The 25,701-nt window shown below is 30.2% G+C and overlaps 2 protein-coding genes across 2 annotated transcripts in view; both read right to left on the minus strand.

Moving 5' to 3' along the window:
- The window catches only part of LOC108728864 (xaa-Pro aminopeptidase 1), a 36,925-nt gene extending 25,557 nt beyond the window's left edge, over positions 1-11,368 (minus strand). Inside the window, exon 1 of the mRNA XM_018457658.1 lies at positions 10,770-11,368. Coding sequence (XP_018313160.1) covers positions 10,770-10,815 — 46 coding nt within the window. The 5' untranslated portion in view covers positions 10,816-11,368. The remainder of the gene's footprint in view (positions 1-10,769) is intronic.
- Positions 11,369-16,486: 5,118 nt separating this feature from the next.
- alpha-Man-Ia (alpha-Mannosidase class I a) lies at positions 16,487-24,998 on the minus strand. Its single transcript, XM_018457654.1, has 6 exons — positions 24,822-24,998; positions 21,644-21,857; positions 19,060-19,284; positions 18,572-18,777; positions 17,991-18,185; positions 16,487-17,251 (listed from the first exon to the last, which is right to left on the minus strand). Exons 1-6 carry the CDS (start codon positions 24,960-24,962, stop codon positions 17,129-17,131), a joined length of 1,104 nt encoding a protein of 367 aa, XP_018313156.1. The 5' UTR covers positions 24,963-24,998; the 3' UTR covers positions 16,487-17,128.
- Between the last annotated feature and the right edge of the window lie 703 nt (positions 24,999-25,701).

Genomic DNA, 25,701 nt, shown 5'->3' on the forward strand with positions numbered 1-25,701 from the left:
CATTCCTGCGTTTAGTCATTAAACTTTTCATTTGGATTATTTCTTGCAATAATAAATTATTTTAGAGAGAATATATAACTGTAGATAAATTTGAAAATTAAAAAAATATTATTATTCAAAAAATAAAGAGCACACAGAATTAGCAATATTATTATAGTTGTATAGAAAATCAGTACGCGTTACTAACAGCAAACATAATTGATGGCTAAATTTAAACGTTTGATAAACCTGATCTTTTTGAAAAATCGAATTTAATAAATAGAAAAATAGATTATTCAATCACATATTAAACCTGATAGTTTAGCAATAATCCTTAAAAGTAAGGAATCGAAGAGCGCGAAGGAAACCTGAGATACAGAAACTATACACAGATGTGATATGTATACGTTATACCTACATGAATAGCCATGCCTACACCAACATGATTATATGTGTCGAACACTTTAGCTGTGTATGCAGATTAGAAAGGTGGATTAGGAGTAGCGCGTAGACCACGAACCAGCATCAGTTTATCTGGTACGCATTGGTAAATCACGGTTTAGAATCAACCGGGGAACAGACTAGTCGAGAAGGTGGCTAGAGGAGCTAAGCGAGCTTAGGTCAGCGCGGTAGAATGTCTAAATGCTATACCTGCCGCGATGCGATGCGACGCAATGCTACGAGTCTTCGTATATGGAGAGGCCATATAAGGCCTCTTTGTTTCTCTCTTTTTCTCCCTCAAGGAGGGATCATTAATGATGCATGCACGGCTAATGAATTTTGCAATCGTCTGTTTTCGATATCCGATTTCTTATATTTAAAATACAATATAATAATTTTATGCGCATATACGTATATATATATTTATTGTAATAATATTATAATAATATATTCCAATATTAGAAGTATAGGTTTTAAAAAGTCTATACTTAAGAGAAATTGTAAGAAAAGTAATAAGGTAAAGTTTTATTTTTGTATCTACATGGTATTATCGTAGCTGTACAAGATTCGTATTAACTGAAAAAGATTCAAGAAATGAATTTATGAAGATTCTAAATAAGATTTGATAATTTTTCTAAGATTTGATGTATAAATTTTTATTTGCTATGATAGAAGTTTGGAAAAATTTTTAATATAGTCACTACTTTCCAATTTATAATATATTAATTCAAATTAAACATTGTTATATTATAGTTATTATTAATGTTATTAATATCAAGACTAAAAGATTAATTTAAAGTTTTCTTCTCTTTTACTTCTTTATAATTTATACAAGAAATAAAAACTTGCACATAAGAAAAAGGTCGTATTATGGCCAATGTAATATTGTGGCTTCCTTTAATATCTCCGCTTATATAGCGAAGCCTAATGATTACTTATGGAATTATTTGTTCAATAGCTCGCCATTACACCATGACGCTAATATTATTATACCAAACTCAATAGCCAGCACTTATTATAACGCATTTTTACTTTCAAGTATTCGAAACGTTTCTGAGGTTTCTGACATTTTAGCATTTAATTACACCTACTTCCTCATTTTTCTTAAACTTGAGCGTATTATCACACGAATATATGTATTTTTGAGTGTGTTGTTTACCATTTAACATTTTATTTGACTGTATATATTTTGAGTTGTGCAAATTTAAACGATAGAATGCATGGCATTTTGCTAATGTGGCTCTCTATGGATTTATTACTCACGGCTTCTTTTTTGAAATTTTCATATCAAAATAATTATTTGATGATCAATTGTAGCTCTACTGTTAATCTATAGTTTATATTACGTGTACTATTTTTAGTACTGAGATTTTTAGTACTGAGCATCTTATATGTAGAAATTATATGAATAATGTATATATATTTATTCGTATACATTTTAAAATGTTTTACTTTTTTGTTAATTTTGTTGTGTGTGTGTGTGACTAAATACTGTTTTTTAAACATAACTAATATTTTAAGGCTTTTTTTTATGGAAGACCACATTACCAACCATTTTTTTCTTCGAGTCATTATGCAATGTCGCCAGATTTTTATTAATAGTATCCTAAGTAATAAATATTTCGTATATTTGAGTCCAGAATCGATTCAACAACATTTTAACGAACGTAATTGTCAAGTTTTAAACTTAAATATTGATTATTAATCAAGTTATTGTGTAAAATATAACTGGGATGCTATAATATCATCTTTTCCTCTATATAAAAATTAAAGAAAATGATATTTTTATTTTCAATCAATTACAACTTAGAAGTCGTATTGAATTCTACGAAGGAAAGGCTTGAATTTACAATTAAAGAGTTTAATCTTTAAGTCACTTTTGAAAAAATAAAAGTTAAAAGTTAATATAAATTTAATTCATTCAACTATAAAATCTTGATTTTTTCCCGATATATAAAAAAATGATATAAATTATATTTATTATATTTATTATCTCGACGATGCAATAGACAGCAACGTACTTTGTACTTGGATTTGTATTAATCCGAACTATATTTATATAACCTTTATATTGTATAAAAGTTGATTAGTTCCGAAACATTGTAATGCTTAATTTTTTTCCTCTTTTCTTTGAGATTTATTATTCTGTAAAGCGATTAATTGATTTATGACATTAAACTTTTTATATTTATTATTTGTTTTAAAAAAAAATTAAGAGGTATTTGAAGATAGAAGGGTTTGGGATTCTTAATATGACCACGAAGCATTATCTTTTGCAACAAACTGTATTTAAAAATCGCGTTTTCACTTCTGGTGTTCTTTTGTAAACTGTAACGCTTTCAAGAAGCAATATCTTCGGGATGTCGAAGCCTTGAAATTGCATCGACATGTATGATTATTATTATAAGTTAAAATGACTGTCAAATAGTAGTAGTAAGGGGGGGATGGGTGGGATATTAATCTCTATATGTCTGAAGCTAGTCAAAGGCTGATATTCATAGTCGGATCTTATTTTTGAGACCGTCTTAAGTACAGTCTTAGATGTCATGAACCAATCAGAGAGCAGCATTAACGTCTTAAGACATTACTTAAGACAGGCTTAAAATAAGAACTCACTATGAATACCGCCCAAAGAGTCACCTGAAAAGTTCCTCTATGACTCTCGTTAAATCAGAACGGATTATGAAAATTTTCCGAATATATATAGGATAAGGGATTTAAATGACTAGTAAGTTACGAATCCGTTGTTCTTACATGGAGTCATACGACATCTTTAAATGACTGTCAAATATAAAACAAATATTTATTTAATCGTGTAACGTTTTTTAATCGTCTAATTACAGATTGTATAACTGCGCGTGCGATATGCAGTAAATATATTAATTTTATTAAAATGAAATGTTTTATTTTTCAATTTCTGTTGTGTTATACCTTGCTCTATAGTATACGATATCTTATCGAAAATGCCATCAACAATTATAATCATTTATAGTAATTTGTAGTAATAAAAATCTCTTAAAAGCTTTTAAAAAGTTGGAAAATTGACGTTTTATTAATAATGACTTATCTGAAAATTTAATTTTCTATTCAATTTTATAAAAATTGGATTAAAAAAAGATTAAATTTACACTCAAAAGAAAGTCTTGTTGCAGTAATTAAAATTCTGATAAATTCAACCAGAAAAGTATTTTAAGTAAACAAATTAGGCATTTATAGTTAAAGCTATTAAACATTCTAGGCTGCGTTCGGAAACGTTACCTGAGTGCCCCCGTGTATTATTTTATCCTTGTTGTTCATTCAATGTTAAATAAAGATAAGATGATACACGAGGGCACTCGGGTGATGTTTCCGAACGCAGCCCTAGTTGAGATAACTAGGAATTCAATTATAATAACTAGAAATTCTGATTCAAATGATCGGAATTCGTTTTGTTTTACTTCTTATTGGTACAATCAAAACATTTTCTCAGTGTGATATTGATTATTGGTATATATAAAATATTTTCAAAAATTTTTTAGTTTATATTGAAATTTACAAATTTGCAGAATCAAGAGAGACTTATTCAGATAATTCGAATATTCAGATCTGAGTAGTTGGATAACAATTATTTCACATAATTTAAATATTAAATTATTCTGATATTTATAGACTTGTTTCTATCATTTTAATTTAAATGTCATAATTGTTGGTTTTTAATATGTTTTAAAGCCTCTCTTTTAAATTGCATAAAGTTTGAAATTAAGGTTTTTCAAAGAAAGCATTGTGCTATTTTTTAACATTTTTCAAATTTCAATGCTTGAATCGATGAAAAAATCGAATAAACATAGTGCCGAATTTCGTTATTGTAAAACTATTAAAACAATGTGATGTTATATTATAGAATTTAGTGGAATATTCTTTATCCTATATATCATAAACGTAGATGGGAGAAAACGGTAGCGGAAAATGGAAACCGTTCGATCAGGTCTGCAGCGTTCGTCGATTTCGCATTGATCGCCGATAGGTTGGTCACCGTTTCGCGGCGTACGCGTTTGGCGGCACATCCCGCGATAACCATAAGCACGTCCGACAGATGTGGATACGCTCATTCATTGGATTCCGAGCGAGATAGCATCACTGAGCGAAAAGAGACAAAAGTACCGTTGCGATTGCGAGAAACGGAGACGAGGAAAGCCGAAAGGAGGGAGAGAGTGAGAGGTCCTGCCAACCTCCATCGCAGTATGGTAGCCTGCTACATCAGGCAGCCTCTTTTCCGATAATTTGCCACTCATTAACATAAAACCGGACCACATGACGAGTGGAGACGAATGCCGAACGGTAGAAAACGCGTTTATGAGAAGGATGGGCATCGCCTCTTCTTACTGCCGGACGAGGAAGATATAAATGTTCTGCGCGTTGTAAAAGGGAATATATAAAATTATGTGAACAATAGATTTAAGAATAACACGGTTCATAACGAAAATGTATATATTTATATCACAAATCGTACTATTTTTACATCTTTTTGTTGTTTAGGTAATTTTACATAATTCTTTTTAGTGTGTTGTAAGTAAAACAGTAGATATAATCAGTAATTCAGCAACAAATATCCAGATAACTAATAAATGTGCAGATTTACAGTTACAGCAAAGTTACTATGCGTTAGCCGTACAAAGTTAATAATTATGAATGAAATTAATTTTGAAGATCTCTTAATAAATAAAATAAATGTGATTCATTGTCACTGCGGCATTCTATTTATGATTTGCTTTATCAATATTAGTTAAATTATGTTCTTCTGTTTCTTTTTCAAAGAAGAAAAATATATTGATTAGATTTATAAATTATAATATAATAACTAGTTATAGAATATCAATATATCTTGAATTGTCATTATGGCGTATGACGTACTGTGTTTGCACAAGGTCGTCGCGCTATTTGCTATCATTCATTCGTAACGAGACTCAAAGAACTATATAAATATCGGAGCATTATCTGTCTTTCGAAGTAGAATAATTGTTTTAAATAGTTAAATTTACCTAGCCCACGGTTAATTAACCTTCAAAATTAATGAGTTGCAAGCGTATCGAAATGGTATACATATCTAAAATATGATCCTATAGTCTAATTACCAATATGACTTACTCCCTTTGTGGCCATAAATTACAAAGTGAATTCAACAGATAGCACTAATAATACTAAAAGCTGCTATACCTGAAATTAGCAACGTTAAATGTAAAAGCACATAAATATTTCAATATTTAAATATTCTTTACAACACTGCATTTAGTTTATATTTTCATCACAACGTTTTATATGATATGCTATTTTTCTTAAAATCTTTACTTCACCAATATACCTAAATATTGGAAAATATCTTATATCTATATTTTTAAAGATATTCTGCAGAAATGTTTCTTCTTCTGAAATTGACTATCAATTTCCAATTTTGGATTCAGCAAAAAATTAAAAAAAATTGCTTAGGTAAACCATATAGAGTCCAGTTACTTTATACATATATTTGCTGAGGTAATGACTCACTGTGCGTATACAATATTGAATTTTAATTGTCTATATATATTTGTATAGTTTATCATCATATCTTAATAATTATTACATTGACCTTATTGATATCATCGTATCGCGCGGTTTTAAAATAAAGTTACCGATATCATTTTCAAATTTCTTGTTATTACAGAAACGATGCGTGGGATAAATCGACTTTGAGTTACGTAGTGTTGTAACGCTTTTAATTATTAAATATATTGTTAATAATTATTATTCATTTCTTATTAAAGCATATTTTAATATTTATCAACTACATAAAAATTTAACGTAATTTATTATAAAATGCGTAATTCGTGAGATTCGTTTGATCGAAATTTGTCACCATACGAAGCGATCAGCTGTGTGGCCGCTTTTTTGGATTACATTCCATGGATTTTTACATTTAATTTTAACTCGCGCATTTATTCAATCGCTCGAAAATGCAAACGTTGAGAATGTTGCATACAAAATGCCTCGTGATTGACGTATTTCGGTAATTGGTGCGAGAGTGATTGAAGTTAATCGTATTTTGATGAGTAAGTGTTACGTCGTTTTGTGTGAGTACTATAAATGAATAACAAGAAATAGAGGAATCAGAAACGAAGGAGACGTGGCACATCGTATTGGTATAAGTTAAATTATTATTAAAATAAAAAGAATTGAATAGAGTGGGAAGATTTGCATTTTCTCCAATAACATGCATATGGTTAACAGACGTTGCAAGTCTAAAACATATAAGGTTTGTTTTTTATTCTTCCACACTAGGCTGCACTAGAATTCTCTTTTTGTTTTCGCCAAATATCAAATATGTATATTTATTATACTTTAAGTGCATAATTCAACACAGAAAATAGAATATAGGTGTAGTAAGCCTTAAGAAATTGATCACAATCGAATGTGAGAAGAGTAATCGACTATGGTTGATCATTTGTTGTTGGCTTAAGACTCGCTATACCTATTGTGTTTTAGGAATAAAGTAAAAAAATGTCTTTTAGATACGTGTGTTGTGAGTTACTTTCTTTTCTTTCTCAAGTATTTAAACTAAAAGATCATAGATATTTCGGATCTGAAGTACGGAATTCACAAATATAATTTAGCAGTGCTTGAAAGCGTCGAAACTATCGACCTTTATCTTTTGCGTCTGCGAGAGGAATCTCTGGTACGCCGACTGCGCATAGTTGGCTCGAGTTTGCAGCTCGCTCGTAGTAACTGTAGTAAGTGAGCACCGTCGTATTTGGGAACGAAGTATTTGCGCGCGTAAACAGGTTCCGTCAAACTGGCGAGACGAAATCGTTACTTCGCGATCGGAAGTATCCGGAAGTATCGACGATCTCATCAATTTCCGCCTCAACTTGCACCGCATCGCTCGCGCTCTTCTCCAAATCAATTGAGACGAAACTTTGTACGACCGTCTAATGGAAATCGTAAAAAGGAAACTTCATGATAGAAGAAAAAATCGTGGCAAGAACGACGCTTGATATCTTTTGCCTGGCTTGAATTTAGTTAAATATAATACACGATTATAATAGTTAATTCAACTAGGTAGTAGTTAAATACATCTGTTCACAAAGCAGTTACTGTGTAGCTTTAATCGCGTTTGAAATGGTTAGATCATTGATAGCCCGATTCCGTCAGTATGACAGCTTGACTTGATCTACGTTCTTGAAGTAGAAATTACGGTGGAAGACATTTATATTTAGAGACAATTAATTGCACGATTTTTATGGACTGTTTATTGATACGAATAATTGTTCTGTTCGCGATAAACGATGGAAAAAGTTACGGGTGATTTACGGCTCGATAATTTTCGACGACTAAACTTCAAGCGCCGGCGGCATGACCGCAAAGTTCCGTTATTTATAGGCCAACCTGAGTTCTCTTCTGGGGTGCGTTCACCGCGCGATCGCAGCCAGATTCCAGCGTTTATTATGTTACGAGACGCGTGATGCTATGTTATGTGAAGAAATTCGCGCGACTGAATATGTTCACGCACGTGGGCCGCGTATCGACGCCGACAAAATTAAATTTTTGGATACCATCCTGAACGTGACATCCGATATTTCGATTTGAATTTCACAGAGCACTTAGGAAATTATCTGCATCACGAGCGTTTCATTTGTAATCTTGACATCGCGTCATATTGTTAGTTTTTCGCTATTTTAAAAAAATATCTTCTAATGTAAAAACTCCATGTAAAAACTCATTTCTACGTAATATAGGGCGTAATACTATTATATTTTATATTATAATATAAGCTTTTTATTGACAGTAGCGAAGAATTATACTTACATGGAAAACAGTTTTTAATGAAACATTCGACCTTTTTTAGAAATTTTATCATCGATGTATCACAGTTTATTTAAAAGCGCAAATTTTGGCAATGACGTGGAAGATGACGTCATGCTTCATATCTATGCTTCAGTGAAAAAGCTTTTTCTAGATAGATGACAACGATGTGTATAAATATAAACTAGTGACGGGATAAATATACGCGGTGATATTTTTACTAATGCACTTATATTGATGTATAGTCTAATTTTCATTCATAGAAGATTTGTCTAACAATTGCACATTAGGATGTTAAATTTTACATATTAATTCTAAATTTTATGTATTTATCTTAAAGTTATCTTAGGGCGGAATCCATAGACGTTGCTCAAGATTCAAGATGGTCTTAAGTTAGTGCATGAACCAATCAGAAAACTGTATTAGCATCTTAAGACATTGTTTGAGATTAAAATCGGACTATGAATTCCGATCCTAGAGTTTTATGTATTATGATAAATTAACTATCACTAAGTCCATAAGATTTCGATAACATTGATAAAACCTACATTTTGGTGATTCTATAAGAAACATAATAAACGCTGGAAAAAATATCTGTTTTTCATGTTTGATATTCAAAAAGTTATAGCACGTGATTTTTACAAAATCAAAAAGATTTATTTTTTGAAAATCTTAACCATAGATTTTATATAAATGCATCAAATAAATTTTATTATGTACGTGGCTGTTTCATTATGAAATCATAAAATAGATTGCTTTCAAAAATTTTGAAGAAAGCTTATAGCTTATATTTCGATTGTTAAGGTGGAAGTCAGGATTATAGTTGGATTCTTTATGTGTGCTGTATACGTTGTTATGTATCTTTTCTCACATTATTGAAAGGAAAGAGAAGGAGAGTTTTAAACATATCTCGCGATGTAAAAGAGATTGAAGGAAAGAAAAACTGTATATATTATATATATATATATATTCCTATTATATAAAATGACATCCTGATAAATATTTTAATAACAAAAAAGTTGTACATGTGTGCTGTAGAGCTTTTATTATTATTTTTGTATTCAGTGAGCAAAAAACAATTAAGAATTTATTTGGTTCATATTATCAAAACAAATTTTATTCATATTATTAATACAGAGATAGCAAATTATGCACATGACTGTTAGTGTTACGTGAAACCAGATATAATAAAACAAAAAGAAATAGTAACGTTGAACGACGTCATAAAATGTTATTATGTTCGGCTTCAAGAGACGTTAGGGAGTGTTATAGTCGTTTATGACACTCACAGTAGATGCGACATTGAACTTAACTCGTTAATAACTTCCGGTCATGATTGAAACGAACGCAACTATGTTGTGTCATACAAAACAGCTAATGTGTTAATAAAGCTTGTAATTAATTTTTGTTAAAAATTGCAAAATATATATGTATTATGTGTTATATTGTTTTAAAAAACCAAACTCACAGAAATTCCAAAAATACAGTGACCTTTCAAAAGTAAAAATTTTAAGTTTTGAAAACCTTTTATTAAATTTAAATTCCGTTCACTTTTAACGAAATTATATTTGATGAATTTCGAAGTTCGTAGCGATAAGAATTTTTTATTCGATCCAATATATTATTGACAATCTAATTATTGACAATCTTTCTATTAGAGTACAACAATCAAAATTGTTAATATTAACATAGAAAGATATTCGATTAACAAAATAGAATGTACAGACATAATGTATCCATATAAAATTAATTAGTTTACTTAATAATACAATAAGAAGTTATTATTTCTTTATACGATATAGTATATTTTTTTATACATATTTTAATAAAGATTTTTTATTTCGGCTTGTGCTGTCGCATAAAAATAATTATCTTTATATTTCATGTAGACTGAAATAACTTCGAAGAGACGAAGGGATAAGTTTTAATAGATTTGCGAAGCTATTTCATGTTATAACTCGTAACGCGTTAAATTTTGATATAGACTGTGATGGATTACGAAGGGCGCATCTATAATCTTAAACGATCTGAAATATTTGCACGATAGAGTCAAGCGGTCAAGTAAAAGCGCTTGTCATAAAGTGATCAATTACAAAATTTTATCTTTTTTATTTAAAGAACTTTATTAACAAAAGTAAGCAAATTTATTAAGATATAATTGTGTGCTACTTTTGAAACATAAAATATGCCACCGTTTTCTTGTATGCGATTTTATACATGTCTGCTTAGCAAATATTTTCGTTGGCGTTGCACTACAAATTTTACAACCTATCAGCAACACTTTCGAAAGAAGTGTCGACTTCTAAATTTGTTCAGATGTTCCAAAATTGATCAGAAATTTTTTGTGCCAACGATATCGAGTAATAACAACAAAATGTCCAGTAGTATATATTTAGCTTTGTTTTATTTATTTATTTTTATGTAGCAAGTGATTTAAACGTAATTTAGAAAAAAATTTAATTTAGAAAGAGAAATTTATTAATTGATTTGAAATTGTGTGTTGGTGTAACGTTATAAAATCCTTAATGGAAACTCACCTAGAACGCAAGACGTAAGAAGAATTCGGAAGACAAACCTCTTCATGGTATGAAAGTCTTCGACAGCGCTGATGCGTAAATTCGATTTCAGCAGCACGTTGAATTGAGATAAGAAGAGCAACGCGATTTACGTCAAAAACACGCGTTCTTATCTATATTTAGATCGTATTTCACTAATAGCGTCGGTTGTACCGAGAAAGAGCGATACTGAAGAACAGTGAAGACTGTTTGCTGTGGTACCGAGCAATAGTACTTTTCCAATCTCGTAATTAGCTGTATCGCAATGCTATGCAATCGAGGGCCAGTTTGACAAAATCACAAGCAATTCTTAATCCAGCAATTTATTCTTTCCTCGTAAATTCTCTTTTTTTCCACAATATTTTATAAATTAAACTGCATTATTGATAATTTCCATCGGTCTATCAATTTTTTGCGAAATTGGCACAAAAAGGGTTGTGAAGTGTTATTTCGTGAAGTATTTTTGAGCGTGAAAGATTTTGATAATAATAAAAAAATCAAATTGATACGAAACAATGAATTCAGAAACATTCGCAACTAGACATTATCCGTGCCGTGGTTATCGATGTAAACGTTGTCGAAGCGATGCGCGACACGAGGGAGACTGATCGCGCTCAACTCTAATTTTCTGTCTCTTCCTCCTCCTCACTTCTTCGCGTTAGACCGCCTCCTACGGTTGCAGAGATGGTAGTCTCCTTGAAAATTAATAGTATTTTTCGTAGGATTGTGACGTAAAGTAAAAAATATATTACTGGCGACAGGATAATAAAATATGTTTCTCAGAAATAAATAGATGAAATAAAAGATTCGCAAATTTTATGATTGCTGCAATGATTAATTTAATTCCAATTCTTTTATTTTTATTTTCTTATTTATACTATATACCGAGTGTTTCGGACCATCCGTATCACCCTTTTATCTTCGCAAAGTCCAATCGAAAAAATGTTCTGATAAAAGTTATAGGATTTCAAAAGATCTATTTCCTTGTGCTATAAGTTTGACCTTGGGTGGCGTCGCCAAGGTTAGGTCAAGATCACGTCAATTTTTTTAAATGGAAACTCCCATTTTTTATTGCATATTCTTGTAACTTATTTCAAGAGCTTTTCAAAACACTATAATTAAGTTCATTTTCATTAAGTACTTTTTGAGTTATAAAGCTTGGAAGGTACCTCCGGCATTAGCATTACGCAAAGTGTTCGATCGGCGACTAAAACCTCTTGAACGTTGTTTAAGATCATGACCTGGATAACATTTGTCAAGATCAAGGCCATTGGAGATTATTCCTCTTATTTTCATTTTTGCACTAAAAATTTATTTTTATGTAAAAATGAAAATAAGAGATACAATCACTAATGGCTTTGATCTTGACAAATATCATCCAAATCATGATCCTGAACAATATTCAAGAGGTTTTTAGTCGCCGATCGAACACTTTGCGTAATGCTAATGCCGGAGGTACTGTAACTTCCAAGCCTTATAACTCAAAAAGTACTTAATGAAAATGAACTTAATTATAGCGTTTTGGAAAGCTCTCGACATCGGCTATTAGATTCTGAAATAAAAAGTAGAGTATTCCATTTAAAAAAATCGACGCGACCTTGACCTGACTTTAGCGAAGTAACCCAAGGTCAAACTCATAGCACCAGGAAATAAATCTCTTTAAACCCTACAATTTTTGTCTGAACACTTTTTCGATTGGACTTTATCCTGCGAAAATAAAAGGGTGATACAGGTGGTCTGAAACACTCGGTATAGTTGTAGCTGCCATACATTTATCGTAGAAATACAAAATTTTATAGATTGCACAGCAATAAAGCAAAATCATTATAATGTGCATTATCAAATACAGATTTTACTTTAATTTAGTAAAGGGTATTTAAATCATTAGCTAGTAACTACGCAGAATGGGATTAATTCATGATTACGAGTGCTTTAAAGTTTAAATAATTCTTTAAGTACAATTTGAAATTAATCAGTAGAAAGTAAAGTTATTCATAATTTATAGGCGACTTTAGGTTTTCTAATTGTGTGTGTATGTGTGATCACATGCTTAATAAAATGAAAACCTGCTTAAAGAACATTATTATAAGAATTCGTTAGAGATGCAATGGTAATTTATTTAAGATTGTTAAATAAATCTTGATGTAACATTGTTATAATTAACATAATTATAGTAATAATTCTCTTTTATATAATTTTTATTATATTTATAGTTATGTATTTTATTTTAAAACAAAATTTGTAAATCAAATACGATAAAGAACGCCATGAACGGTCAAAGTTAGATGTTTTGAATAATACATTATATATTCTTTATATTAAATCAATTTATTCCAGAAGTGATACCCTGGCTGAGGTAATATTTTCTGCAATTAGTTTCTTTCCGTCTTTATTTAAGGGAAATTATTAGCGTTTCAGAATGATTGTGTCGAAAGTCCGAAAATATCGGCGCGCAATCACTTCTGGAATAAATTGATTTAATATAAAGAATATATAATGTATTATTCCACACACAAACATCTAACTTTAACCGTTCATGGCGTTCTTTATCGTATTTGATGTATTCATACATACGGTCGTACTTTAAATTCTTATAAAATTTGTAAAGTTTTTATACCATGTTTATAAAACTGTACATTGAATTGTATCGACCGCCAGTTATTACTAATTCTAAAATTGGAATAAAATTGGATTCTAAAAATTGGATTCTAAAATTGGAAGAATGGAAATTGACAGTGGAATATAACGTATTATCAATATTTATTTATTTCACTGATCATGACAAAGTAATAATTACGTAAAGCTGTTAAAAGTAAAACCCCGTTATCACTAGATTGTATATTATATTTACAAGTATAGTTTGTATCTGACAAAACTTTTTATGTGACATATTTGTTTTTTCTTTAATATATATATATATATTTTTCATATATGTATATATATATATATTATCTTGTAAATATATATACATATATGTATGTACATGTATATATATCACATCCAATATATATATAATACATATTTTTTTTCTTCTGGCGCACAATCGCTTATCGTTCAAAGATCAAGCGAGTAAAGCTAATAAAGTTTTGTTTTTTCCATTTCTCTTGTTATTACAAATAAACAAATTGTAAGCGCCATCATTGACATAAGAAAAGATTATTGTACCCAAAACCCCGTTCAGTGAAGTAGTCCAAGTAAAATACTCTAGTAACAATAAATTATTAAATATCTATTCACAAATGTATGTATAGGCTATTATTATTACTATCATCATCGTCGCCGGACTGCCATTCTCGCCATCATTCTCGATGTCATTATCACTATTTTTATATACACACCATCTACAGCTTACAGTATCTGTGTGTCATTAATGTGGGAACCGGAAGTTTGCGAGATTTCATGATGAAATTTTAAGAACTGAACGTATTGAAATGATAGTCACCTGTGCTATGATGGATTGCCATGAATATCCATCACGAGTAACTCGTGATATATATCAATACTATAAAAGTTCACCATAAAATCTAATTGTTAACAATTCATTCTAGTTATTATCAATAAATGATTATCTGTGATACCAAATAAACCTCGTGTTACAAAATGAATTCTCTATGACTTCTCAGATAGAGATATCATATATTGTTTTGTGAATTATTTCGAGCGAGTTACATCAATAGTTCACTAATCATCTACGTTAGTCAGTATACAAAAATAATAGTTTAAGACATATAGAATATAAAGTATGTTACTATTTTAAACAAATGTCGTTTAATTTTAGAGTTGATCCTTTCTGGATTGCATTGTTAATTATAATAGTATTGTAAAATAAAGATTTAATCATTTCAACGATTAATGTTGATTATTGGTGTAACTCTTCTCTAGATCTCTTAATATAAATGCTTGACAAAACGGTATTGACATCTAACAAGCATCATGGATAGAATCTCTTGGAGGTCGACGCAATCTGACATAAAAAACGAAAATAATATGATTATTATCAACTGTCACGCTTTAAAATTCAATATATAATCACGCATCACCATTTTGCTTCATTCGGACGCGTAAGAGTGAACGTTTATGCGCGCGGTTTGTGCGCGTGTATGTATCTCATAATATAAATCTTCCTATTTGTTGTCTGTCTATCTGTGTGATGTGTTTGTTTGTATGTGTGTGTATATATGTATTTTTCTATTTTGCGCTTGAAGATGATGTTTCGAAGTCTTGCCTTTGGAACCTCATCTTACCGGAAAACCGTCGCGCGACAGCTCTGCACTATGTATACATTAAGTAACTTTCCGGCCGTTCTCATCATCGATGAGTGCGATGTTGATTGTTCGGAAATTTAATAAGAGACACCACTAGGGTCAAATTTATTGAAGAAAAATGCTTTACAAAAGCTCATTCACGAGATGGACTTATAAAAAGTCAGAGTCTCTTTGCGATTGCTGATCACGATTGATATCACTGAAGAGAAGTTCCTTTAATTGTAATTGCAATTGTAAGTCCGATCCTGAACACGAAAATGCGTGTCTTTAAGATATATGCTACTGTTTGTATATAATTGTTTCTCGTTGGATATTGCAGAATCCAATTTGGACGAATCAATTCTTACAATCGGTATAAGCGCTATACAATTATATGGTGTTTCTTCTACAATCCCATTCTGTATCTCGCACTCTTCATATAGAATATGACTTTCTTGTAATCTTTATATACATATCTCTACCTCTCATTATAGACTTTGCTAGTTAATTGTCTGCTAGTTAACTGTTTTACAACTACGATATTCGACTGACTTGCAATGATGATCGCCGTCGTTGCAAACGCGCGATCGCATTCGTACATTCGGTCTACACCATTTTCAGGTTTCCTTTTTATTTCATTCTACTTCGATTAGCACACCATACAAAAAGCACGCACGCTCGCACCGCAATCGTGAGAATGACAGTTTGGTTTGTATACTTTCTCCTCTCTTCCTTTGTTAAAAAATTTAGGAGGTTGGGAGAGATTGGACTCGATAGCAAAATTGTTGGATAGTCCAAATCTTTTTGAGGAATATCGATAAAAAACGGGGAAAGAGACGCGTTAAGCGTTAGTGTTACAAAACGTTGTACGGGACGTTTTTTTAAACGATGGTTCGACGATTTATCGCTATTTTTCTCTTTTTTTTTTTTTTTTTTTTGATTGACTGACAGTTTCATTTTCAAAGTTTTACAAAACAAGTTTATATTGATGCTTGGTATCGACGTAAAATTTATTCTCATTCGGCTATATAAAAGCAGTTCACACATATAGTTTCAATTAATACACTGAATTCGTACGTGATCAAAATCTAACATTTGAAAAAACAGAGACACTCTCACAAAATACTTATAAATAGGTGTCATTAACAATTTGATACATTAATTTAATCTATGTCTTATATAATATGATAAAATATTCCACAATTATTAAGATTTTCTTAATAATGCTTTTTCATCTGTTTCTGGAGAGTTCTATTTCTCGAGAGTAATTATTGATGAAAAAGAAAGGTATGCCAATGAATCATCGATTACCCTGCCATGATTTTTAGAGAATATTAAAAATGTTAACGTTACAAATATACTTTTAAGTGTGAAGTAGATCGCTTGGCGCTGCGGCTGAAAAAGAAAATGGGCGAAGCATTCACATTCTCGCAATATATTTTTATATTTTCATAGCTCTCTCGCTCATTCTCTCACATTCTCACTTTCTTTATTTTTGCTATTTACAAACGTGTGGCTTAAATAACGTTCGTTAATATTTTCATTCTGTTTTTTCTCACTCTCAATTCTCTCTCTCTCTCTCTCTCTTACTCTCTCACTTTCTCTCTCTTTTGTTTACTTAAAATAATTATTTTAATTTAAAATGTATCGATTCGCTCTAAGCATGAAGGGCAGACTAATTCTTCTTTATCCTCTTCATTAATTTGCGATTTTATTATGTACACAATGGATCAAAATTGAAATAAATCGCGTAATAACGTTTACAAATAAACATCTTTTATATCGTAAAGTGAAAATTTTTATGGTAATGAATGAAAGAAAATAGAAGAACAACATGCAATCGTATTTAGTTTTGTCGCAATAGAAATTTTTTTATAATCAATATAATATTATATAGAAAGAAGTAACTAAAAAAGCGCTTTGTCAATTCAAAGTAAATTTCTTCAGTTTTCTGTGTGTCGCTGTATAATTTTGATCCACTGTGTATCGTCGTATTATTATATATTATATATACACATATGTATATATATCTGTCAGTTCCATCACCGCCAAACGAGAATTGTCAGTATCGTTCAATATGTCGTGAACTTGTCTGGCTTATAAAGAGGGAGCTGGGCGGTACAGAGGATTGCCCTTGATAGGAAGCACATGAGCCTCGGAGTTGAATACCCAGTCGTCCAGACTTATGAGATCGTCGTCGCTGAAGAGCAAATAAAGATACTGGAAAAAGACAAAATATTTTCACATTTCATATTTTCATATCTATTATTATACTTTCATGACATACGTATATTTTTATTAAATTCTCCTTTTCTCTTCCTATTTCATGTATTGATTAAATAATATTCTTTATTGGAAAGTTTCTTTATCGATATATTTTATCTACTTCATATTACCTCTATAAATGCTTTAATTGAAAAATATTATAAATATTATTATATATTATATATATTATAAATCTGATTAAAAAATATAAAAAATAAAAAAATATAAATATAAAAAATAAATGGTAATTACACACGGAAAAAACAATTTTGCTAAAGTATTTAAAAATTTAGATAGATATAAAAATAATTTTATATCTACTAGATAGATCTAATATAATAATTTTGTTGAAGGAAACAATTTTGTCAAAATAATTATCTAGGAAACTCAAGTATGATGAATAATGCTGAAAAAATTTTTGACATTCTAACAATTAGTTTGAATGTTCATAATTATTTTGATAGATATAAAAAATTTAATTTTCAGATCTGTACAGCTAAATTTTTAAATACTTCAGTAAAACCATTCTTTCTATGCAATAGTGTCAATCTCAAATTGCTATGCTGCACTATGTTAAATGTAAATTTATAAGGTACCGCCATTGTTGAAAAGGTCTAAATATTAAACATTTAAATCAGTCTTTACAAAAAGTAACGTAAACCCCGAATCGAAACGATGCTTCGTTTCTCTTTACCTTCAATGTCTCAGCAAAGAAGTAACTTTGTTGGACGTCGTCTTTCGCCGAGTCGACTAGGTAAACATTGTTAAGCCCCGTGAATCCTCCGGGAACCCGACAATGTTTTTCCAATGCTTGAACCGCCTCCCAACCCCATTCGCGATATTTTGGATCCTTTGTTAACCGCCACATTACGAAGTAGGATTCGAAGGTCTGTAAAGAAATATATCTTGTTTTATTATCCAGTAAATATATCGATTTTTTTATAAAAAACGATCTTCAATAAAATAAAAAGAAAACAATTTTCTATGTATTTTATGATTTTGGTTATATAAATTTACAAACTTAATAATTAAAATAACTAAATTTTCTATTTAATAAAAAAAAAAGAGAAAATATACCATACTTAATTTACACAAATAAAGTTAAATCCATGTACAATATATTTTTTCGTGGTTTAACATAGTTTGTAAAATAATTTTTTAGTATAAATGACTATCTTTTTCTTTTTCTCACTTTTAGAGAAAACGTAACTGCGATAGTAATATTTTATAAATTCACGCTAGTTTTACCTTAGGATGAGAGCGCGGGCGACTTACCTCAGGTCGTAGAATGTAATATTTTTCGCCATTCTTTAAGCTTCTGGCCTCGTTGCCTTCGATAAAGTGGAAAGCTTCAGGGCCGAGTTTCGTAGCGCTTCTGTCATATGATTCATGACACGTGTTGGTCAAACCAGCGGCGATGTTCATGTATTTTTCAGACATCTCATTTTCTAGAGTTTTAGCACCCAGAGCAAACATACCGCCTACAAAATATGCAATAACAACTTTATTGACAAGATATCCTTTGTTGAATTGGTTGCTTTTCATATTGATATAAAGACGTAAAGTAATTCTGTTTTATAATGATAAAAGCTTTAATTGAGTAAACAACTCTGTAATTAATATCATAAACTTGAACGGTAGTTATTTAAGTGTTTGTAGATGAATCATTTTGTAGTATAGTATGTACTCGAGTATCATCGCGCGAGGTTGACTATTACGTTGTAAAAATCATGATAGTTACATTAATGCATATTAAAACTTACCGGCGAAGCAAGCTAAGTGACCCATTTTATGCTCAAGTCTGTCGTATTTTAAATCCGACACATAGACAAGTTTGCCAGGGGATGTTTTGATCATATGCTGGGTTATAGCGGATATAGCGTCGTCGTACATTTCACGTGCCTCGACGTCTTCCTTGCCTGACTGGATCCAAGCTTTCAATAGATACTCATAGAAACTGTCGCCGAGCCCACCGAGCGACATATGATCTGCAAATCCCACAAAAAAATTTCTGTCATAAGTAAATTTTATGCGAATTCCAAAAGAGCTCACGATATATTTCTCTATAAAATTATTAAGCGAAGCCCGCTCTGTTTTCTTTTTTATATATAAATTCTTTAACAAAATTAATTTCTGATATAATTTCTAGATAAATATGTCAGCAAATAGCTTTTGTATTATGAGAGATTAAAGAATAAAAAGCTTTTCAAATTGATAAAAAGAACTTCACTTTGATTAATGAATAAGAGAATAAAGAGGAATGAAAGAAAAGTACGGAGAATCTGGATTATAATATCACCTTATTATATTCTCTTCAGATTAAAGAAAAAAAGTATAAAGTACGGTAAAGATACCGTACATACATCTTTTAAAATATTGTCAAAGTTCTTTATAATTAATTATTAAATAAATTTATGTAATCTGTATAATAATTTATATCAGTATCGATATATTTAATAAAAACTTTTATTTATAATAATTAGTATTAATAATAAATATTCATAAAAATCATTAAACTCAATTTTAGATTTTGAAGTATTAATATTCTTTTAAGTATAAAGATTAAAAGATTTAAAATGAGCACACATACTTCGTCATGCGTTATATTGAAGAAAATTTTAGAATATAAATAATAAGATTTGTTTTCTCCCATTTAAAAATTTCAAGTGTATTAATTCTGCTCTTATTTTCTATTCTTTTCATGTTAAAGCGAAATTAAAGACTTGCGAGCGACTCGTTTTGCAAGATAAAACGTTGTTCGACTGCTTTAAAAGAGATACCGCTTTAAAACGGATAGCAATGACAATCATTGCGAGATAAAGGAATGTGGAAGAATCTTTTTCCGGAAAAAGAGGAGTTTCTCTACGCTACAGGTCTACTTCGATCACGTTTGAGGGAGGCGAAACAAAGAGCACATTTCTTGATTTCTACTGGGTTAATTCCTAGATGCCTTAGGCTAGCTAAAAGCATGGTTCCCACTTTATGTGAAATCTGCGATGAAAGGACGTACAGTTTCGCTTTATCTTTCTGTTCACTACTTCCCCGGATATATAGTAAGAACATTACCTCGCGAAAATGCATGAAGATCAGAGCCACATGAGATTAAACTTCCGTTAAATGAATGTTAATTATGATTCGAAGTCGGCAAGTTACATTTTGAACACTGATTTTTATTTGCAAAGGCACAATACGCGATACATCTTGTTATTAAAAAAAGTCAACAGTATATTGATTTTTATTGTTACACGCAAAGAAAAAAGTGCTCGATCAAACAAGATTGATGACGTTTTTGTTCATAGAGATATAAAGGTTGACTAAACAAATTGCATATTGTTGTGACAATACATTTTATCAGTGAAGTTGCATTAAATAATGATAGTTATTACATCAAATACATGTCGTATTAATTATATAAAAATTTTTTGGTTTGTTATATATTTGTTTAAATGTGTCTTAATCGAAAAGTCAATGTTGTTCTTTTCAGCAACGTTTTCTTCTTACAAGTATATTTATAATACAAATATATTATTACAAGTATATTTATAATATGAGTGTCCAACAGAGAGAAATCATGAAAAATGTGAGAAGGATGTGCGATGAGGCTAGATACCGAACGGTTTGGATGATATATATCCTCAAGGATCTCGTCATACGTGCAGAAGAAGGTACACAGGCATAGGGGATTTAGGATCCGAGGCAGAGGATGATAAATGCGATATTCAAGATCGGCTATGGTGAAAACGGCGACGGCCGTACCGACGTCGCGGCGGAGCATCTTTTCGCGAAGCAACATGAGCCAATGCTTGCAATACGAAATAGTGAAAAAAGCGGAACGATTGAAGTTGTGCGGGTTTTCTACTCTACGGCTATGCGAAAACTATTTTCACGATATAATTGATAGCAATCAGATTAAAAATATATTTCGTGCAAAATGTACGCATACAAAGATTTATTAAATGTAATTATAATAATAAGTCTCAAATACATTTATATCGATTTGATATCATCTGCTTGAAGACATTCAGAGATTTTTAAAAATCATGAATTTAAATGCAAATATGAATGTGAAAACGTTGCTGTCATTTATGTCACGCGAAAATAATAGTAGTGAGGGTAAAGTGATTAATTCTATGATGTAGAAACTTCTGTAGGAATGACAGAAATACGCAATATTCTACATTTTCAAAATACATTCCTTTACATTGAATATAATTTGTAAATAATTTTCTAAGCAAATTATCTTTGCGCGTTGGAACATGCACACACATATATACATATATTTGCGAATATTAATAAAAAAATATAGAAGATACATATAAATACAACGCAAATTATTGAGACACTTACGTTGACCCCATTTTCCTGTTCTTGGATGGATATAATTCGGATATAGACCCTTTGGTTTGTCCAGACTCTTCAAGACCTTCCTTACATTTTCAACTTTACTCTTGAACACTGGATTATTCGTTATATCGCTCAAGTAGGTAAACTCAAGATGCATTGTCCCGATTTCGGATAAAATACTGCAACCGCTGCTCGCCCAACCGTAATTCTTGCTAACCTGAAAAATAAGCGCAAGTTTCCAGCTAGAACAACACATCGCAAGATATAAAATGTTCAACAGATAAGTTAAGTAAGTATAACAATATTCTAGAAAATTATAATATTTAAATAGTAATAGAGTAATATAAAAAATTTTGCTTTATAATAAGAAAGAAAGAAAGGTAAAATAAGAAAATATTTATATTATTTTGTTTTAAACTTAAATTTTGTATATATTATATATATTATAAATTTATTAATCCCTATAATAAATCTAACGTATTAAAGAAATCTAAAATATGGTTTTAATTTAAATTTTATAAAAGAATTTACTTGAATATCCATTTTTTTAATTTATGAAAAGGAAATAGATCGTACAAATAGTATAATCCATGAGAGCAAGCAAAATATGCTAATTCTTTATGAAAAGGATCAGGATATTAAGAATAATATGGAAATTTTGTAGAATGAAATCTGATGTGGTTTTAAATAATCAAAAGCCATTGTTGAAGCGTCGAAAATCCAAAGAAACGAATAGGCAATCTGTTCATCGGATATCGCTGAAATATTGTAACGAGGATTTAGGTGGATGAAGTTCGGTTGGGAGAACCATAATCGCTTTATAATTTAATCTAACCAATTAACCTATCCACCATAATTTCATGGCGGTAAGATAGACGAGCATGCGTGCGATATAACGTTTGCATGTGTCTTCTGTTGTTAAAGGGAAAAAGAGAACAGAAATTTCTCGTTGCTATGAATACATCGTAGCAATGTTATTAAATTTGTTATAACAAATGTTACGTATTTATTTGATACATGCGTACAAAAGATAAATTTTCGTAACTTTTATTGTTCTATATATGATGATTAGTTATTTAAATTGATAGCTGCAAAAATATTTTAAAAAATATCATTGCGTATTATTTTTTTTATATATGAAAGAAAACAGAAAGAAGAAAATGCACTTCGTTCGTGTAAAATAATCACATAGAAAAATAAAATATATGAAACTTTTTGAACCAACCAAAATTTTTCATTATTCTTTTCTTTCATACCATTCCAAATTAATAGACAATTATGGCGCGGAGATAGACATACGGTAATTAGCCGCGTCCACTGAAAATATTAATACAAACTATGAAGTCAAGCGGACAGAATCAATCGACATATATATATTGCGTAATGATCCAATCTGAATCTTTTTCCTTTCTCTTTTTCTCGTACTTTCGACATGAATACTTTTCTTTGATAAAACTGCACATTTGTTGCTTTCAATCTATGTACGGTTATAAATTATCTAATTAAAAAGTACGTAAGACAATTTATAAAAATATCTCACAATTATATTTTTTTCTTTTCTTCACGCTATAAAAAACTTTTTGATTTTGTTTGCATTATTTTTGTCAATGGATATATCTTTTCAAGTTTGATAAAATAACAAAATATAACTATCAACAATAATCATATAATATAATATAATAATCATAAAGTTATACATTCTTAGATTAGTTTTTATTTATTTGTATAACATTCTTTACTTTAGGTTATAATGATATTAGATAAGTATAGTTATTATTACTTCTACACATTTTAAAAGCATTGTATCATCAATTAAAGCTTAATTGATAATTTTATTATTAAATGTAATGAAATAATGGTAAATGATTTAATTATTAAACATATAACATATATTAATAAAATTGATTTTAGTTTAAATTTTGATATGTAATAACACTAAAGATATGTAATAAGAGCTTTTTTTATTAAAATTAATCGCTCATTCTTTTATCAGAAATCTTTTTCTTTATTTAAATTATTATAGATAATCACTTATCGTTATTTTATCGCCAAATAATCGATATAAATGAAAATATAAAAAAAGAAAAAAATAACATATATGAACGAATATATCGTCTATCGTATAGAGCCAAAGGCCATATCCGCCTCCTGCGGCCTCATTATCCATCCAATTAAGAATTTGCATATTAATCGCGCACCGCTATTTCGACAGACGTGACTTGATGGAATCGTTTCAATTAAAGCGTAACATCATTGCCACATACGATGTTTAACAAGAAGCGCGCAAGAATGGAAATACCACGCCTTGGAGTAGCTTTTTTAAGTATAGTCATGCGAGCATGAGCTGTGTGTGTGTGTGTAATTGTGTTTTTTTATACCGCGTGTTTCATTCCTTAACAGATCAATGGATCGTTTGTCGATGAGAACTATAGCAAACAAATTTATAAAAACATGTAAGAAAATAATTTATTAATTTTATTACAATTTCTTGATTATTTAAGAAATGATATATTATACGTAGATTTTTATTCAGCAATATAACAAAATGTGAAGAAAAAATATAATAGCAAAATTTAATAATAATACTATAATATTTAATAAGTTTATTTGTTCGCTGTAAATAACAAATGCATCGAAAATACATTACTTTAAAATAAAATAATATCAAAATTTTAAATTAAAAAATGGTTTTCACAAAAAACTTAAATTAATATATCTCCAGCAATCAGTAATTGATGTGGAAAGATCTTTAAAGTAATCTCATTCTTTTTTACGTTATTTAGATATGTATATTTAGATGATCTCTTTATATAATACATAACTTGTGAATCTTTCTGTACTGGAAGTTTAATCATTATTTCCTGTCGTAACTTTTAACTTTCAACTTTCAATATTAAACATCTTGGCAATAAAGAAGTTATCTCAAGAAGTTTTTCTTTCAGGTTTTGACTCCTAGACGTGGTTTTAGTTTTATTAAAATGTATACCTGATTTTGATGCAACCTGTATAAATTTACGACATTTAGTATCCGTTATTTCTTGTTTTACTCTTTTATCTCAGTGCAGTAAATGAGTAGGTTCTTTTTTTGGTGCGAGAAACGAAATTAATGTAATATCAAAGTACATCGAACCTGCGTTGATGCGAGCACTAGCGAGTTATGGCAACGAAAAGCCGCACTTACCCCGGTATGAAGGTTGATGAGGGAATGAGGAATTCCGGTTTCCGTCTGGAAGGCAGGCAGCATCCGTTCACCAAGCTGCGCCGCCTTATCCCGGAACATCACATCTCCCGTGAGAGCATAACAGGCAAGCAGGCTTCCCATGAAACGAATATTCGTCTCAAACAGCGATATTTCGGAGTTCTGAAATAAAATGAGCAAAACGTTCGGATTAATAACGCGTTGATCGTTTATTTGTGAATGAAAAGATCATGGTAGTATGTAATATAGCGTATCGCACATACACACATGCACACACGTATCCGTCATCTTCTCATATAATCGATTCTTATAATGAATATACGTTCATTAACCTTTTCGTTCTCATTATAGCCATATGGCATATGGCCAGATATTATGAATTATGAAATAAAATATTACTGTAGTTTATATTTTCATATCCGTATGTATGTATATACATGTATATTAGTTTCTTATATAAATGACTATAAATACTTTAAGTATTTTAATATGTATATATTATATATATTAAAAAATTTCTGGTTAATATGCAATATCATCAACTTACATTTGGCGTTGATTCGGTGATACAAATTACTACAATAAGAGCTTGCAGAATTGTAATTTTCTTCACATATTTTAGGTGGATTTATCAAAGATAAAAAACATTTTTATAATAATTTTACATTACACAAATTATTATACGTAACTGTAATAAAAATAACACGTAATAGTGTCCTTAGATGTTTTCAAAATGTTCAAATGTGGACTGCAAGGTTCACGAAACGTTAGCATTCCAAGAATGGATTTGGATACGGAGAAAACCCGCGAAACGGACAACCTTCATACAGAAAGCACCCGTGGAAGCCTCAAGAAGAATGTT

This window comes from Mycetomoellerius zeteki, unplaced genomic scaffold (genome assembly GCF_001594055.1).
Source record: "Mycetomoellerius zeteki isolate Tzet28-1 unplaced genomic scaffold, Tzet1.0 scaffold653, whole genome shotgun sequence".
NCBI classification, from domain to species: Eukaryota; Metazoa; Arthropoda; class Insecta; order Hymenoptera; family Formicidae; genus Mycetomoellerius; species Mycetomoellerius zeteki.